General features: G+C 37.6%; 1 protein-coding gene across 2 annotated transcripts in view; it reads right to left on the bottom strand.

Annotated features, from left to right (window-relative positions):
* The window catches only part of MICALL2 (MICAL like 2), a 125960-nt gene that overhangs the window by 55552 nt on the left and 51590 nt on the right, over window positions 1-18818 (bottom strand). Inside the window, exons 4-7 of one of the 2 annotated variants that reach the window (XM_053694898.1) lie at window positions 17574-17715; window positions 9903-10087; window positions 8629-8750; window positions 6455-7513 (exon numbers count right to left, since the gene is read on the bottom strand). In XM_053694898.1, coding sequence (XP_053550873.1) covers window positions 6455-7513; window positions 8629-8750; window positions 9903-10087; window positions 17574-17715 — 1508 coding nt within the window. The remainder of the gene's footprint in view (window positions 1-6454; window positions 7514-8628; window positions 8751-9902; window positions 10088-17573; window positions 17716-18818) is intronic. The other variant, XM_053694899.1, reaches the window with a different exon arrangement.

Below are 18818 nucleotides of genomic sequence, written 5' to 3'. Positions count from 1 at the left end.
AGTTACATTGGAACCCTGATATCCGTCAGGAATACCTGAATATCCCTTGACATGTATATATTTTTTTTTAGAAGACAACCCAAAGTATTGATCTAGGCCCATTTTGGTATATTTCATGCCACCATTTCACCACCAAATGCGATAAAATAAAAAAAACAGCTTCTGCAATTATGGCACAAATGGTTGTAAATGCTTCTCTGGGATCCCCTTTTTTCAGAAATAGCAGACATATGGCTTTGGGGTTGCTTTTTGGTAATTAGAAGGCCGCTAAAATGCCGCTGCGCACCACACGTGTTTTATGCCCAGGAGTGAAGGGGTTAATTTGGGAGCTTGTAGAGAGCTTGTAGGGTTAATTTTAGCTTTAGTGTAGTGTAGTAGACAACCCCAAGTATTGATCTAGGCCCATTTTGGTATATTTTATGCCACCATTTCACCGCCAAATGCGAGCAAATAAAAAAAAAAAAAAAAAAAAACTTTACATTTTTCACAATTTTAGGTTTCTCACTGAAATTTACAAACAGCTTGTGCTATTATGGCAGAAATTGTTGTAAAAGCTTCTCTGGGATCCCACACGTTAATTATGCCCAGCAGTGTTAATTTCGTCGACTAAAACGACTATAAAACTAAAGAAATTCTGATGACTAAAATACGACTAAAACTAAAATGACATTTTAGTCAAAAAAGACTATGACTAAAACTAAATCAAAATTTGCTGACAAAAACATTTTATGCAAGTTGTTATAATCAATCCATATCTAATTACTGCTCTTTTGTAAAATTTACTAAACTTAATTTTATTAAATTTTAAGATAAAGACATGTTATATACCACAACAGTTAAATCTATATTGCATGTTAAAACCTTAATACCACAAATAAAATCAGGTTAATAAACCTTTACTCCAGGAGTATATAATGAGTTTGGAAGTTTTTGAGCAGTGCTAATATCGTTGCCGAAACTTTTTCGAATCTGTGAACAATCAATTGATTCTTCCTATAGAAATAAGCATAACCCACGAATATGGGTTTAAATTATGCTGTGCCTGTGCTAGCTGCAGAAACTTTTTGTTGTGTTGAGTTACTTGATACTTGTTTTAATTATTAACAGAGAACGGTTAAAGTTTTTATATTGGGTAATATGTGCAATACAGCCACTACAGTTTACAGTTTTGTTTTTTTATATTTTAAAGTTGCACTTCGGTTTGTTTATGAAACTTGGTTTTATTTAATTTTAAGTTTATTAAAGCTGTTACATATCACAACGGCTAAATCTGTGTCTGTATTGCATGTTTAAACCATAATACCATAAATATTAACAGGTGTTATGTTTACTCCTGGAGTATGTAATCAGTTTGCAAATTATAGAGAAATGCTTAAATAACGCATTACACTTCAACTAAACCCCTTAGATTTTAGTTGACTAAAATCTACTGGGATTTAGTCGACTAAAATCTACTGAAAATTCAGTTGACTAAAACTAAAACAATTCAGATGACTAAAATACGACTAAAACTAAAATGGCATTTTAGTCAAAAGACTAAAACTAAGACTAAATTGAAATTTGCCGTCAAAATTAACACTGATGCCCAGCAGTGAAGGGGTTAAATTAGGTAGCTTGTAGGGAGCTTGCAGGGTTAATTTTAGAGATCAGCCTCCCACCTGACACATCCCACCCCCTGATCCCTCCCAAACAGCTCTCTTCCCTCCCCCACCCCACAATTGTTCCCGCCATCTTAAGTACTGGCAGAAAGTCTGCCAGTACTAAAAAATTGTTTTTTTTTGTTTTTTTTTTTAAATAAAAATAATAAAATATTTTAGCTGTGATGGACCCCTGCCTTAGCCCCAACCTCCCTGATCCCCCCTCCAGCTCTCTAACCCTCTCCCCTACCTAATTACCGCCATCTTGGGTACTGGCAGCTGTCTGCCAGTACCCAGTTTGGCCCCAAAAACCAAAGTATTTTTATTTTATTTTTAACTTAAAAACTCTCTGTAGTGTAGCAGCCCCCCCCACAATACCCCCACCCCCTCCCAGATCCTTTTATATTTAAAAAATTTTTTTTACCTTTTTCTCCCTTTCTGCCCTCATTCATTGGTGTCAGTGTGGCTAATGCGCGCACGTTCACGTGCACACACGCCACATGCACACGCCCATGCACGTTCACACGCACCCCTCGTGCACGCGCATCGCGCATGCTCCCTCACACCCGGATAACGGCACCATCGCTACCGGTGCAGAGAGGGCCACAGAGTGGCTCTCTCTGCATCGGAGGCTTGTAAAGTGGTATTGCAGGATGCCTCCATATCGAGGCATCACTGCAATACCCTCAGAGCTGCTGGAAGCGTTTGTGATCACTTCCAGCACTCTGTTAGACAACTGACGTACCTGGTACGTCAGTTGTCATTAAGGGGTTAAAGGGAAAGTCAAGTAAAAAAAAAAAAAAAACTTTCATAATTCATATAGGGCATGTAATTTTAAACAACTTTCCAATTTACTTTTATTACCAATTTTGCTTTGTTCTCTTGATATTCTTAGTTAAAAGCTAAACCTAGGAGGTTCATATGCTAATTTCTTAGACCTTGAAGGCCGCCTCTAATCTGAAAGCATTTTGACAGTTTTTACCCACTAGAGGGCGTTAGTTTATGTGTTTTCCATAGATAACATTGAGCTGAGGCACGTGAAGCCCCTAGGGGAAAAAATGCAAGTCTGTCAAAAGAACTGAAATAAAGGGGGCGGTTTGCAGAGGCATAGATACAAGGTAATCACAGAGGTAAAACAAAGTATTATTATAACTGTGTTGGTTATGCAAAACTGGGGAATGGGTAATAAAGGGATTATCTATCTTTTAAAACAATAACAATTCTATGGTAGACTGTCCCTTTACACATTAAAAACATTTAAAACACACAATCATTTACACAAGAGAAAACTGAAGGGATTTGGCTTGACAACACCTGACATCTCATAACTCATGCCATCCATGGTTCCTAAAATCTTAATTTTGGCTGATAACCTTATATGTTATTCAGCATATATCCCTCAACTGTGTCAGGCTCCTCAATATAGCACGGTCTCATTTTTTTAATATACATCTGTAAACCCCTGACATTAAATTCCATATAATATGAGGGCATTCAAATATGATTGTTTTAGAGTAAATGTAGGGTTCTAACATTGCTAAAAGTGTGTTCTATTCTTCTTTTGAAAGCATAGAAGGTGCCTGTCTTTATCCCAGAGATTTTTTCCAATGCTTCAATAAAATATTTACATATCAGCTCATGATTGGGTACATGAATTCTAGTAGCCAATCAAGAGCCTATACTTCAGCACTGAATAGTATAGCACATTTGGAGGGCAGTAGAAAGCAACAGAGGTAGCTCTGACCTGTCTATCCACTCCTATTATCTCTACGTCCCTCTCTCTCCTCCAAGACTTCTCATGCGCTGCTCCCGTCTACCCCGCTCCATCAGACTGTTCCCAACCTTGTATAGCTTCAGACGCTCCTTGAAACCCACCATCTCTCCTCTGTTATTCATTCGGCCCAAATAAATCTTGAGCTGCCTTGACTCACTGCTGCAACTACAATCCACGTGACCAGCTACTCTAAACCTTGTGTCTCTGCACCGCTCTCCAGAGCAGACTGTACTAGATCTGTGTAGTCTATTATGTATTTGTATCTTATGACAAGCCCTTGTCACTGTATACCCTTATCTCTGTACCCAGCGCTACGGAATTGAGCGGCGCTATACAAATAAATTATATTATTATTATTATTTACTTACTCTCTAAAACAAACAAAAAAAAAAAAAACTTTTAAGGGAACAGGAAACCACAAAAATGTCATTCATGATTTGGATAGAACATACAATTTTAAACAATTTTCAAATTTACTTTTATTATAAAATATGCTTCATACTCTTGTTATCCTTTGCTGAAGGAACAGCATTGCACTACTGAGAGTTAACTGAACACATCTAGTTAGCCAACCACAAGAGACAAATGTGTGCAGGCACCAATTAGCAGCAGCTTCCACTAGTGTAGGATATGTGCGCATTTTCAACAAAGGATACCAAGAGAACAAAGCACATTTGAAAATAGAAGTGAATTAAAAAGTGTCTTAAAATGACATGCTCTATCTGAATCATGCAAGTTTAATTTTGACTTTCCTACCTTATCCACATGAAAGTTTTCCTAATTTTTTTTTTTTTTCTTCTCTCTCTATTAGGGCTGCACGATTAATCGCTGATGCGATTTTAAGCCGCAGTTTTAAAAACACGAGAGTATGCAATTTTGGCCCGCCCCCTTTGATATCACCTATGACGTACAGGAGGGCCGCCAACTTGCCATGTCCACCTCGTGAAATTGAGCCAACTTACCGGGGAGTGCTGTGGCTGATACGGGTTACAGGGAGGGGGGCCGACTTACCGGGGAGCACTGTGGCTGATGCAGGATACAGGGAGGGGGGTGCGCTGGGACTTATGTGGGTTGGGGGCTGATGGTGATTACAGGCGGTGCTTATGATGTTAAAGGGGGTGCTTATTGGGGGGTTACAGTGGGAGCTGATGGGGCTTATCTAGGTTACAGAGGGAGGCTTATGGGGGTTACAGTGGGTGCTGATGGGGATTATGTAGGTTACAGAGGGGAGCTTATGGGGGTTACAGGGGGAGCTGATGGGGCTTATGTAGGTTACAGAGGGGGGCTTTTGGGGGTTACATTGAGAGCTGATAGGGCTTATGTAGGTTACAGGGGGTGCTGATGGGGCTTATGTAGGTTACAGAGGGGGGCTTATTGGGTGGTTACCTTGGGAGCTGATGGGGTTTATGTAGGTTACAGAGGTGGGCTTATGGGGGTTACAGGGGGTGCTGATGGGGCTTATGTAGGTTACAGAGGGGGGCTTACAGTGGGAGCTGATGGGACTTATGTAGGTTACAGAGGGGGCTTATGGGGGTTACAGTGGGTGCCGATGCCCAGCCCTACTCTCTCTCACATTGCTAAAATAAATATATGAATAAAGCCCCTTCAGTGTGTATTTTGGGAGTGAAATAGTTCAATCATGGAACCAGCTGAGCAATCCTCTTGCTTACCAGAAGACAATAAACTAGAGACTTAACTTACTATGAATAGAGGTGTAACGTAAATACTGTTCATACCGAACACACACCGTAAATAGCAACTCTACTGAAACCACAATGGTACTATCTGCTACTTTTCTTTACAAAGTTTGTATACACTGTGAGACGTTGTGTACACAGGATATATAAACAAGAGTGAACAAATATTTATAAAAAGTGGGCAACTGAAAGATTTTAAAGGACTCATGCAGTATATTCATAACACACATAAAACCTAGGATCTTGAGAAACTGCAGCCAAATAATTACATTCTAGTGCAAAGATTACATGCTATCGACACTGCAACCCTATGTGTTTGACCCATGCAAAGGGGATAAAACACATAGGTAAAGTCCCACTTGGGAGCCACAGAGAAATGCTGCTCTCTAGCAGGAAACAATCAGTGAACTAAATTAGCAGCAGCAGTCGCACAAACCCACCAATCACCAGCTACGTTCAGCTTGACAGCTTCATTGTTTGCAGCTCTGAGCAGGAATTTAACTGTGTGTTTAACTCCTTTGTGGGGGTTAGACAGAGTTGCAGAGTCAATAGTGCACACATTAAATAAGAGCATGCATTTTCTTCGCACTAAAATGCCCCTTTAAAAACAAAGCAATAAAAAGACACTGTATTGTAAAAATGGTTTCCCTCAATGTGTTCCAAATGACTTATTATACCTCCTGCAGAGTTTAATTTGTATGCCCACTTAAATGGGTTGAGCCTGAACAAAGAGCAGACCTGCTCGTGTTATTTCTCTCTATATACACAAAGCCTAATAGTTAGGTATTAAGATGATAATTATAGCTGGGGGTTCCATTAGCAAAACCAGTTATTTCAGATACAACAATCTCTCTCTCTCACGCCCGCTGGGAGTTTAATTTATGCTGATGTCTCCTGTTTACGTAGGTTTTCTACAGAGAATACAGCTGTATTCATATTTTCAGTATATAGTATAGTTTCACCAGTCAAAACACTGCTATTTCAAGTGAACAAATAAAGGTAAACAATCTACTTGCAAACAATTTGATACACACCAGTAAGTAAAACTGATGACACATTAAAGAGGAAAAAATATTATCGCACAATGTTCCTTAATTATATATTTCACTATAAAAATATACCAAGAACGGACAAACATGCAGGAGAATTAGGAGCCACGAGAAAAACAACGTGACACATATTTTTTGGTGCAAGAACAATAATTTTCTATATTGAAGTATACAAAGTTCAGGAACCAGAATCAAGAACTTAAAAAGACCTGCTCCCAGGATTTATCATTAATGCCTATATACACAAGCACTGGTAATCTTATAGCATCACTTACAGAAATAAAAACATGTAAATACCTGTGAGGAGTGTATACAGCACTTGGGTTAGTTGCTCCACTAGAAGGTTCAGGAGATGCTGGCCCAGGTATATTCTTTAGGAGGAAATTCCGAGCTTTGTCTTTTTCAGAACTTGAGTCCGAACTGATTACTGTGGTGGTGACAGTAACAGACCTCCCGGGCCCATTAGAATAAGAGTCTTGGATGACTGGTGGCCTGTTAACCGTTGGTTCTATAACCACCGGACTTGACTGGAAGAACTTATCTCGTGCTTCTTTGGTTTTGGCAGTAGAGGACAACCTGGGTTTAGGAGATGGTTCCCTTTCCTTGGGTTGTTCTTTAGTCAGTGGTGAAGATAACTTATCCATTGGGCTTGTAATTGTACTGGTAAAGCTGGGAGTCTTGGCTTGTTGGCCAGTTTGTACCCGCTCTTTTTTAACATCCTTGGGCTGATTCCACTGGGAGCTTATGCGGTCAGCGTTTCCTTTACTTGACTGATAAGCTACGGTTGGCTTATTAACCTGCTCCTGCACAGGGGAACTTGTTGTACCAAGCCCTCCTCTGCTGTTTAATGAACTGGGTCCAACTTTGTTTGACTGCTCAGACCCAAAAGCACTGAAGACACGTGGACTGTCTTTATTGCTACTAGTAAACCCCACCGCAGTTCTGTTGGTGTGCTCTTGTACAGGTTTGTTTCCAGCACTTGGACTTACTTTGCTGTCGGTGTTTGGCAAGTTGTATGTGTTTTTCTTAGGCTGTTCGTGCCCCCCATGAGCGCCACTTGTATGACTGACAAAACCCAAGGCAGCTCTATTGGTGGAATTGTGCAGAGAAGAGCTATTTAGACCAAAACTGTTAGCAGTGGTAGATTTGTTAGTCTGTTCGTGTACTACTGAGTTAATACTGGCTGGGCTACCCCTGTTTCCTATCACCGGATCCTCAGCAGGTCTCGTGGGAGTGATGTTTATGGTCACAGGAGGCGAAGGCTTGACCTGATGGTGATTAGTGCATACAAAGGTACCAGGTTCATCTCCAACCCTATAGCTCCCTGGTTGTAAAGTACGTGTGCACTGCTTACATCTGAAATGGTTAAAGTAAATGGAAAAATATAATAATAGACGAACATGCAATGCTTATTTCCAATACATTTTAGCACTACTCCAGCAATAAATGGTTTAAGCATTAATGTACAAAAGATATAACAAACATTTTATAAGGCAATCATTTTATCTTAAATTAGTTATCTTTACACAGATAACTGCAACAGACTGGCACACAAAATGTTATTCTTGTAAAAATGAAAATAATGAGACATTTTCTAAGTCTATCGATTATATATATATATATATAACTGTAATATAATAGAAAAAAAAGCAATATACAAGTATTGTTTATTTTGCTCACTTTTCGTGCAAATTATGCCTGAAATTAAATGAGTTTTCCATTTCTAAGAATTCACAGCACACATGGCAGATTTCACAAGCCTTACTGTATACAATATATGTCTCTAATAGGCATCAGCAAATATGATAAGATAAACACAGTAAAACAATGGAGACTTTACTAACATAATGACTGTGGCTGCCCTTTTCTAGTCCAATACAGGCAAGTGGTGGGGGGGGGATTGTTCCTCTACTTTTAAACTCACCTAGTATGTTTGCTTATTGCAAGACTGCAGATTTTTTTTTTATTTTTTTATTATAATTTTTTTTTTTTAAATTACAAGAACTTTAGAGTCCCTTTAAGCACTGAAAAATGTACATTGTTTTGCAGTCTAGTGACACACCCCTTGAAATGCCCCTCGAATGTGTTTATATCTCCTATGCTGTGGTCAATAAACGACAGACATACATGAGCTCCTGCACTAATCATGCCATCACCGAGTAGAATGCTTGCTGCAGGTTCGCTAGTCTAAATACAGCAAGATGCCCTACAGCATCTTTGGGTGCAGTGGGAAAAAACACCATTTTAAAAAAGGTAAATTACAAGAAAAGCAACCAAAATAAATAATGAAAGTTTTATCAATAAGCATAAAAATTTTATGGATAATTCCTTTATGAGTTGTAATGTTCACTCAAATACATCTGTTACAAGTGATCTTTTGTGTCCAAATAGCAAGCTCTAAAAACACAAATACAGAATTAGCAGCAAACCACAACATAAGCTGTCCCAAAAAAATCCTTGAATGAACTGACCTGAAACAGCTCCTGTGATAAAGCTTCCCATCAGCAAGGTGTCTCTGTACAAGGTGAACGTGCTTCCCGCACACTGTACAACTGCTGCTGATACCACTGTTGCTGTCAATTTCGCGTATCCCCTAAAAGAGAAAGAGTTAAATGTATGCAACACCTGTAGGTGCAGAACCGAGACATATAGGCAGCTGAGCTTCAGTTTTATCATTTCATTTTTTATTTTGCATAGGACTTTAATCTGTTTACAGTTGCAGAAAAATGCATTATCGCCAACCATGTAAGTGCACTTCTCTTTGTATGTATTTAGTCTCCCTATGGGAAAAAAGGGGGCAACCAGACGTGGACTCCTTGCTCAGTGTGCTTAGAGGAATATGGCTACACCTCACTGACGAGTCTGAAGGCTAAAACGGTTGTCTGGGGTTGCTGTGTTCCTTGTTCAGAGAGGAATTGCCTGGTATTTCGGTGCTGGACTGGTCGTAATAGGCGGGATCAGACTGATATACTACAGGAAAGTTCTACTCTGTGAAAAGCATTACTGGGCTAAAAAGCTGCATCCAGGTGGTACGGTAAATCACCACAGAACAGGCTAACAATGGTATTGAGACAGTTGTTCGTTCCTGTGAGTGAACGTGTGTGTGTGTGTGTATGTATATATATATATATATATATATATATATATATATATATATATATATATATATATATATATATATATATACACACACATACATACACAAACACACATATATATATATATATATATATATATATATATATATATATATATGTGTGTATTTCTTAATATGTGTATATTAAAACAAATATTTATGTATATAAGCACATATGTATATATTTACAGTGAAAACACAGTTCCCATAGACAGCTACGTAAAGGCACTTTTCAGTGCTGTTTTTTCCTAACACCCCACACCCGCAACATTTAACACCTTATAACTGCTTAGAGCTACTATTTTTAAAAAATAACTACACACTGTACTTTGGGGGCAATTGAGGGACATTTATAAAATTAACCAGAGGTCTGACCACTTATAATGGATTGTTATTTATCGTGTGCCCACAAACGGGCGAATTTGTCCATTTGCACAATAAATTAGCACTCCACTTGTAATCTAGCCCTAAATTTTAAAGGGAACGGGGATGTTCTCTTATTCTGTAGAGCATGCAATCTTTACATTACTGTCCCTAGCCAACTAATGAATTGGACATTGTTTTCATGAGAATAAAGAAATTTAAAGAATATAAAAACAAGATCCTTACAGCTCTCACTGGAGGGTTTTCAATGACATTGTGCTGTTTCAGTATTGCAGGGTTTGCCCGTGGCGCTGGTTGTGGAGTGGATATGTTAGTCTGCACGTTGGACGGTACGTTGTTGGTGATTTTCTTTCCCGCTGGTTCATCGTTTGTTTCCGGAGGAGGCCGTTTAATACCTCCCAAACCGCCAACTGATTTAAGAGATAGGTGTGATTAGTGTGATATAAATATATTCATTTATTAGCACATCGTACAAAGCACAACCAAACATATTATAATATACAGTCTATATGCTGCCATTTAGAATTGAGCAATGAAAGTATTCCAGCATTTGTAGGGTAAATGTTTACAGTTATTTTTACTAAAAAGATGTGCGCTTTTTTTTTAGTAGGTCAGCCTTATTAACAAATCTGGACATGTATCGTTATAGTGATAAAATAAAGAGACACAGTGTAGCGTGTTAGACACGGTATCTAGAATTTCATAGATTTTGGAATATTCAACATATTTTAGTATAGCTGAGGCTGAGAGAGAGTATTTTACATAAAAAGGAAATTCAAGAACAAGGGGTCATGATCTCAAGCTGAAGGATATTATATTCAGTAGTAATTTGCGGAAGCACTTCTTTACAGAAAGTGCGACTGATTCATGGAATAAACTTCCACAAGAGGTGGTAATGACAAACACTGTGGGGGACTTTAAGAATGCCTAGGCCAAAGCATAAGGCTATCCTACACTACTGTAAGCTAGTTGGAGATGTGCGGCATGCAGATATGCCTCCTGTAATTGGCTAAACCCAATGTGTTAAGCTAGGTCCCAGTAGTGCATTGCAGCTCAAAATGTTACATGGTTTACTCTTCGACAAAGGATAATAAAAGAACAAGGCAAATTTGAGCATGTATATGTCTTTAGCACTTTATGGCAGTAGTGTTTGTAGCGATATTATACATTGTTGCAAACACAGCGGGAAAAAAGTGCTAGACACAGGTACGCTCCTCAGTGCCTATGAGCCTACCTAGGTTTACTCTACGACAAATGATAAAGAAAATGAAGTAAATTTAATAGAAATAAACTGGGACTTTATTTTTTTTTATTACATGCTCTAGAGTCTATATGAATCACAAAAGTTTAATGGCTTTACTGTACCCATGACTGCTGATTTACACTATGCATAATTTTGCTTTTACTGTCTCTTTAAGCATTGCCAGCAATCAGCATACAAATTAAATATTTCCTAAGGATTTAAACAACAAAAATTGCCTTGTTTTGCATATCAGTGCAGTCCAGGGATAAAACCCTTGAAAAACCCACTTCAAAATGCTTATGTTAAGTCCTAAGCTGTGGCCAAATAGGGACAGATATAAATGTACTGATCAACCAATGACTGTTATAGGATTAGTGTTCTTGATCAGAACTAGCGTAGCAACGCACTACTGGGAGCTAGCTGAACACATATTGTGAGCTAATGACAAACGGCATATATGTGTGTGTGTAGCCAACAATCACCAGTGACCAAACAGAAGTGCATTGTAGCTCCTGAGCCTACCTACGTATGCTTTACAACAAAGGATATCAAGAGAATGAAGCAAATTTGATACTAGAAGTAAGCAGATGTTTCTTAAAATTGCAGGTCTATCTAAAACAAGAAATCCATTCAATTCTGCAGCAACATTAATTAGTTTTAGAGGAAGAAAAAGGCTTTGCTAGAGTACGGCAAGCTCCTGCACAGTTTAAAGGTGGAATCCAAACCTGCTTCAGTGGTTAAACAACACGGCTAATTGAGGAAATATTTGAACAGTTAAGAAAACACCTTAGAACAAGGAACACATTTCAGGAGAAAAAAAAATGTATAAAGATGGGAAATTCCAGGCCAGATGAAAACTTATGGCCGCTGCAATATTCAAGCAAATTTATGGGCATTGCTAGTTTATTTCACATCACCAGTTTGTTAGCATTTAAAGGGATATGAAACCCAAAATGTATCTTTCATAATTCAAATAGAGCACACAATTTTAAACAACTTTCTGATTTACTTCTATAATCATTTTTCCTTGGTTTCCTGGTATCTTTTGTTGAAAAGCAGGGACGTAAGCTTAGAAGCCAGCCCATTTCTGGAGCACTATTATAACAGCACTATTTCCTGCTATGTAGTGCACCAGATGCCTACCTAGGTATCTCTTCATCACAGAATATCATTTAATAATAAAAATCAACTCACAAAAGAACATTTTTTGGGTTTCATTTGACATATCTTCAAGGTCTGGGAAGGGAGACGGACATATTTACTATGTATAGCGTAGTTCTTTTATATGTGGCACCAATGTAACAGCCCTGTACCCCCAATCATGAACCTACTGCAGCAAACTTGCAATTCAGATTGTTACTAACGTTTGGACACATTCCCTCCGACACTTTCAAGCACAGCAATAATGTAAGCAGGAAGTAGTAGCATTGGCCACACCCACAGATATTCCATAGCTCCTCCCACAAAAAGCTAAATGTAAATGGCAGACAATATGAACAAAATATTAAAATGTTGCATTGTTCTGTAATTCCAATGTAAAGCACAGGAGAATCTTTAAGAGTGACCTAAACTGACCCATAAACCACAATAAACTCACTAAGCAATACCACCAATCACACTACTGCTTGTTAAAGGGATAGGAAAATCTAAATTAAACTTGCATGATTCAGATAGAGCAGGTCATTTTAAGACACCTTTAAAATCCATTCTATTTTCAAAAGTGCTTTGTTCTCTTGGTATCTCTTGTTGAAAAAGAATACACACATATTCTACACTAGTGGGGGCTGCTGCTGATTGGTGCCTGCACACATCTGTCTCTTGTGATTGGCTGACTAGATGTGTTCAGCTTCCTGTCAGTAGTGCAATGCTGTCCCTTTAGCAAAGGATAACAAGAGAATGAAGCAAATTTGATAATAGAAGTAAATTGGAAAGTTGTTTAACATTGTATGTTCTATCTGAATCATGAAAGAAAATGTTGGTTTCCGGTCTCTTTAACGCCAATCTCTTCCATTCACAGTTCCCCTCATCAGAAGTCTCCCAAATGACTCCCACATCAATAATCCCTTCTACTAAAATCTACCTCTTCATGATGCCCCATGTGAAATATCCACAAAACCTCTCTTCCTTAAACTGAAATGAAACCCAGAATGTTCCTTTCATGATTCAGATAGAGCATGTAATTTAAACAACTTTCTAATTTACTTCTATTGTCAAATTTTCTTTGTTCTCTAGGTATCATCGGTTGAAAAGCAGGGACATTTAAAGGGACATTCCGGTCAAAATTTAACTGGACATAGACGAATTACATCTTTGAAATGAAACACATTTGCAATATACATGTATTAGCAAAATGCTTCTAGTAAACGTTATCACTGTTTAGCATTTTCCTCTGCACATGCATGTGAAGCATAGCTAGATATTCTCAGTGCACCAGCATTTTAAATATGGCAGCTGCTCAGAGCACCAGTGGGGCTTGTATCATGTCAGCAATTAACAAATTGAGTCATTACCAGATGATAAAACTTAGGCTCTCTGAGCAAGTTCTGTATTTAAAATGCTGGTGCACGGTGCATACTTAAATACACATTTGAACAGCTATAGCTTTGGTCTGGAATTGCCTTTAAGGAGAGTGCATATGTCTGCAGCAGTTTTGCAAGAATGTTATCCATTTGCAAGAGCACTGTTTCCTGTCATGTAGTGCTCCAGACACCTACCTAGGTATCTCTTCAACAAAGAATAGAATGAGAACAAAGCAAATTTGATAATAGAAGTAAATTGGAAACTTTTTTTAAAATGTTATGCTCGGAATCACAAAAGAAAATGTTTGGAATTCAGATCCCTTTAAGTCTGGCTGCATTTAAAACCTTTTTTTTGTGGTATTGACTGACTTCACATTTGAAAACAGATTGGAACAGCACTAAATGTAATGAATTCCATTTAAATAACATTATAGAAGGTAAACGGATCACTATACAAGTGCATTCAGTTATTCCAGACTAATTTGAATGCTGTATTTGGCAATTTTCAGAGGCGGATTAATTTTTGTGAAAGTGCAAATCCAGATCTTAGTGTGTTGTACTTTTACAGGAATAAATGTGACTCAGGGTCGGCCAGAAACAGCCGAATGCACATGTCTGCGTGTCACAAAAAAACTAAATGCTTTCAAACACACCAGCACAGATTAATGAAGGTCTTAAAGGGACAGTCTACTCCAGAATTGTTATTGTTTAAAAAGATAGTCCCTTTATTACCCATTCCCCAGTTTTGCACAGCCAACATTGTTATATTAATACACTTTTACCTCTGTGATTACCTTGTATCTAAGCCTCTGCAGACTGCCCCCTTATTTCAGTTCTTTTGACAGACTTGAATTTTAGCCAATCAGTGCACTCTCATAAGTAACTCCACAGGCTTGAGCACAATGTTATCTATATGACACACATGAACTAACACCCTCTAGCTGTGAAAAACTGTCAAATGCATTCCGATAAGAGGCAGCCTTCAAGGGCTTAGAAATTAGCATATGAGGCTACCTAGGTTTAGCTTTCAACTAAGAATGCCAAAGGAACAAAGTAAATTTGATTATAAAAGTAAATTGGAAAGTTGTTTAAAATTGCATGCTCTGTCTGAATCATGAAAGTTTAATTTCGACTAGCCTGTCCCTTTAAATTAACAAAAAAGGGAGGGAAACATTAATTACTTCAGCTGGTATGTTTTCTCAACAAAGGCCTTGATCATATTCCAATAATAATAAAATGTCAGTAGCAATTAGACATTAATGGAATTACCAACAGTCAAGTTTACAATCAGAATGTGTTCTATCTAGCCCTGAAAAAATGCAACACAGACTTTATCTACACAAATATTTTCCCACAGAATAGCAAAATAAAACCCAGAAAGAAAATTTGAAATAGGTTGTAAAAACATTCCCACAAAAATCACTGGAGAATATTAAGATAATGTGTCAACAAATGCATTTGAAACTGAGTAGCTAGGAAATTTTGTTTTTTATTGGACTTATTTAGAAGAATGTAAATAAAAAATTCAAAACAAAAACAGGAGCCAGAATTGAAATTTGAGGCGCTGGCTCTCTGAATTCCTGATTAAGTGAATTATCAAATTTTTTCGCTCCAACAATCAAAAGCTGAATCTGAAATATTATTTGCTACAATTCTATATTCATTCACTAAATAGGAAAAAGAGGTCAAAATAGGGGTCTTTTGTCAGCAAAGGGCACATTCCTCAGCTCTGCGGTTTGGAAGGGTTTCTCCGTGTGTCTCATGAATACAATTGAAAACATTTTACTTGGGCCTAAGAGAGATGAATTCTTTTGATTTGACTTCAGCAGAGGGGCTTCCCACAGAGGAGGGGGAATTTCCAAACTCTGCTAGGAAACCCAGTCCAGAAAAAAAAAAAAATTTAGTGCTGTCAAAAACACTATAGAAACAGGATTTGTCTTTAATTATGAACCTCTCGTCCCACTTAATTTTCCCAGTAGGTTATTGGCTTCCCCCTCTAATCAGAATATCCTGTATACTTCATAACGCTTATCTAACGTCCCTTATGCATCAGTTACTACATTATCTCTGATGCTTTTCCACATATCAAGCACTTAGTATAAAGCATTTGACATTCCAGCTCTGAACAGATGGATGCATCATGTATAAATGATTAGATGGAGTATATGGAACGAATACTTTAATCAAAACAGAGCAAGCTATACATCACTCCAGTGCTTTGCAAGACAGAGAATAAATAAATAGAAAACAGGAAATATAGAAAGATTACAGGTCCCTGTCGCTTAAAGATAATACATAAAAGGACCACTAAACACGGTAGAATCAAATGCATAACTAAAAGACAATACAAAAGCATTTAGTTTGAATTTCAAATTAGAAGATTTCTCTCTAACAAATGTTCCTTCCCACTGCATCATGTGACAGCCGTTAGCCAATCACAAAATGCATATAAGTATATTCTGTGAATCTTGCACATGCTCAGTAGGTGCTGGTGCCGTAGAAAGTGTGCGTAAAATGATTGCACACCTATAGATAATGGAGGTGTATTTGAAAGTTGTTTAAAATTGAGTGCTCTTTCTAAATCATCAGTTTAATTTTGAATTTTGTGTTTCTTTAAAGGGACCCTAAACCCAAATTTGTTCTTTCATGTTTCAGATAGAGTATGCAATTTTAAGGAACTTTCTAATTTACTCATATTATCAATTTTTCTTAGTTTTCTTGCTATCTTTATTTAAAAAGCAGGAATGTGATGCATAGGAGCAGGCCCATTTTTGGTTGAGAACCTGGGTTATGCTTGCTTATTGGTGGGTAAATGAAAGCCTCCAATAAGCATGGTGCTGAAGCGAAAATGGGCTGGCTGCTAAGATTTACATTCCTGCTTTTAAAATAAAGATAGCAAGAAAACAAAGAAAAATTGATAATAGGCGTAATTAGAAAGTTGATTCAAATGTCATGCTCTGATTCATGAAAGAAAAAAAATGGGTTCAGTGTTCCTTTAAGTGGTAGTAGGGAGACAAAAGGGGTGCGAAGTACAGGTTTTAGGGAATTTTTTTATTTTTTAAATATGAGAGAGAGTGCATGAATGCACTGACAGTAATTTATAACTGCAGATCTATGATTAAAGCGGCATAGGAATGAAAAGACAGTAATTAGTTTAAAATGAAAACGCATGGCGTTTTAAAGGGACAGTCTACATCAGAATTTTTATTGTTTAAAAAGATAGATAATCCCTTTATAACCCATTTCCCAGTTTTGCATAACCAACACAGTTATATTAATATACTTTTAACCTCTGTGATTATCTTGTATCTAAGCCTCTGCAAACTGCCCCTTTATCAGTTCTTTTGACAGACTTGCAGTCTAGCCAATCAGTGCCTGCTCCCAGATAACTTCTCGTGCACGAGCACAGTGTTATCTATATGAAATATGTGAACTAACACCCTCTAGTGGTGAAAAACTGTTAAAATGCAATCTGAAAGAGGTGGCCTTCAAGGTCTAAGAAATTAGCATATGAACCTCCTAGGTTAAGCTTTCAACTAAGAATACCAAGAGAACAAAGCAAAATTGGTGATAAAAGTAAATTGGAAAATTGTTTAAAATTACATGCTCTATCTGAATCATGAAAGTTTATTTTGGCCCAGACTGTCCCTTTAAGTCAGTAAAGCAATGCAATCTGTAATCAGATCAATTCATTTAATGGGACATTAGTCAAAACTTACTTGCACATTAGTGCATTTCAATTTTGATTCGAAGCATTTGTGCAATACATGTGTATTAGCAAAAAAATTATTCTAGTAAAAAAATTAAAAAAAGTTATGACATTTTTACTGATAGCATTTACTATGTATGGGGTTTACAGAAAATACAGCCATATGCTCTGTGCACAAGCTTGCACCTGCTTACAGAGATAGCAGGGATGTGTATTGGTTCTTTAAAAATGCCACCAGCTATTAATTAGTGAACGTGCATTGCTGTCTTGCACAGGAGCAGAGAATAAGAGACATAAGCTCCATTATTTGTCATACTACACGAGTGACATGCATGAAACTACGCAAGTTTATTAAAAATTTATTGTTCTTACTGTAAATAATATTATACAGCTGATGCATTATACAATTAGGATATTGTACTCACTAGGAGAGCGGCCATGGAAGTAGTTATAATACTGTGATACATATGTCAGTATGCTAAGCCTGTCTGGAACTTTAAGTCTGACCATATCTTCAGCATCCAGCAGAGCTGGAATTCCCAGTTTATCCTCAGCAACACGAAAAGCCTGCGGTGTGGGGGAGAAAAGAAAAAAAAAAAAAAAAACACAAAAACTCAAGCAAGGCATTGTGAGAGAGTACAATAAGACTGCAATTCAGTGCCTGTGTTTGTAAATTACCAACAACAGCTGGAACCCAGGAAAAATATGCAGTGTTCTCCCCAGAAACTTTTTAGTGGGTGCACCACCCAGGCTGATTTTAAATGACCACCCGGCTAAAATATAAAAAATTAGCTAACATTAAAAATGTTAAATTTTTATTGCACAATTGTATGTTAAATTATGCAATTCAATTGTGCTTTGGATAGCAGAAAATGATATAATAGAAAATATTACACATCCCCCTCCCGGCTAGTTCATAATCCCACTGGCTGGTATAATTTTCTGTGGCGGACACTGATACGCTTTCATTGTACATGCTTAAACTATCAAACACGTAAAGGGGCACTGCAGTATAAAAACAACCAAAAGAAATGCTGTTTCAATTATTAAAGCCAAATCCTTCTTTTACAGTGCGTTCTGCAAAGGGGTTATAATCAGTAATCACCAACTGCCAAAAGAAAAAAAAGTGTAGTGTCATCTAGAGATAAACCAATAGAAATGTGACATCTCATGACTTTAATGTGCCCCTAGCAGAGACCTAAAAAAAAAAAAAAAAAAAAAAAAAAAAATTATGCTTACCTGATACATTTCTTTCTTTCCGGACATGGAGAGTCCACAACGCCATTCCAATTACTAGTGGGATATTCAACTCCTGCCCAGCAGGAGGAGGCAAAGAGCACCCCAGCAAAGCTGTTAAGTGTAACTTCCCTTACCCATAATCCCCAGTCATTCAGCCGAAGGAAAATGGAAAAAGAAGAAACATAAGGGTGAGGTTTACTCAAAAAAACTGCCAAATTATAATTAAAAAGAGGGCGGGGTAGTGGACTCTATGTCCAGGAAAGAAATTTATCAGGTAAGAAAAAATTTTGTTTTCTTTCCTATGACATGGAGAGTCCACAACATCATTCCAAATACTAGTGGGAACCAATACCCAAGCTAGAAGACATGGAATGAACAGGGAGGGAGAAAAAAAGCAGGAGGACCTAAACAGAAGGCACCACCGTTTTTAG

This window comes from Bombina bombina, chromosome 11, assembly GCF_027579735.1.
Source record: "Bombina bombina isolate aBomBom1 chromosome 11, aBomBom1.pri, whole genome shotgun sequence".
NCBI lineage: Eukaryota > Metazoa > Chordata > Amphibia > Anura > Bombinatoridae > Bombina > Bombina bombina.
This window is presented reverse-complemented; position numbering and strand designations above follow the sequence as displayed.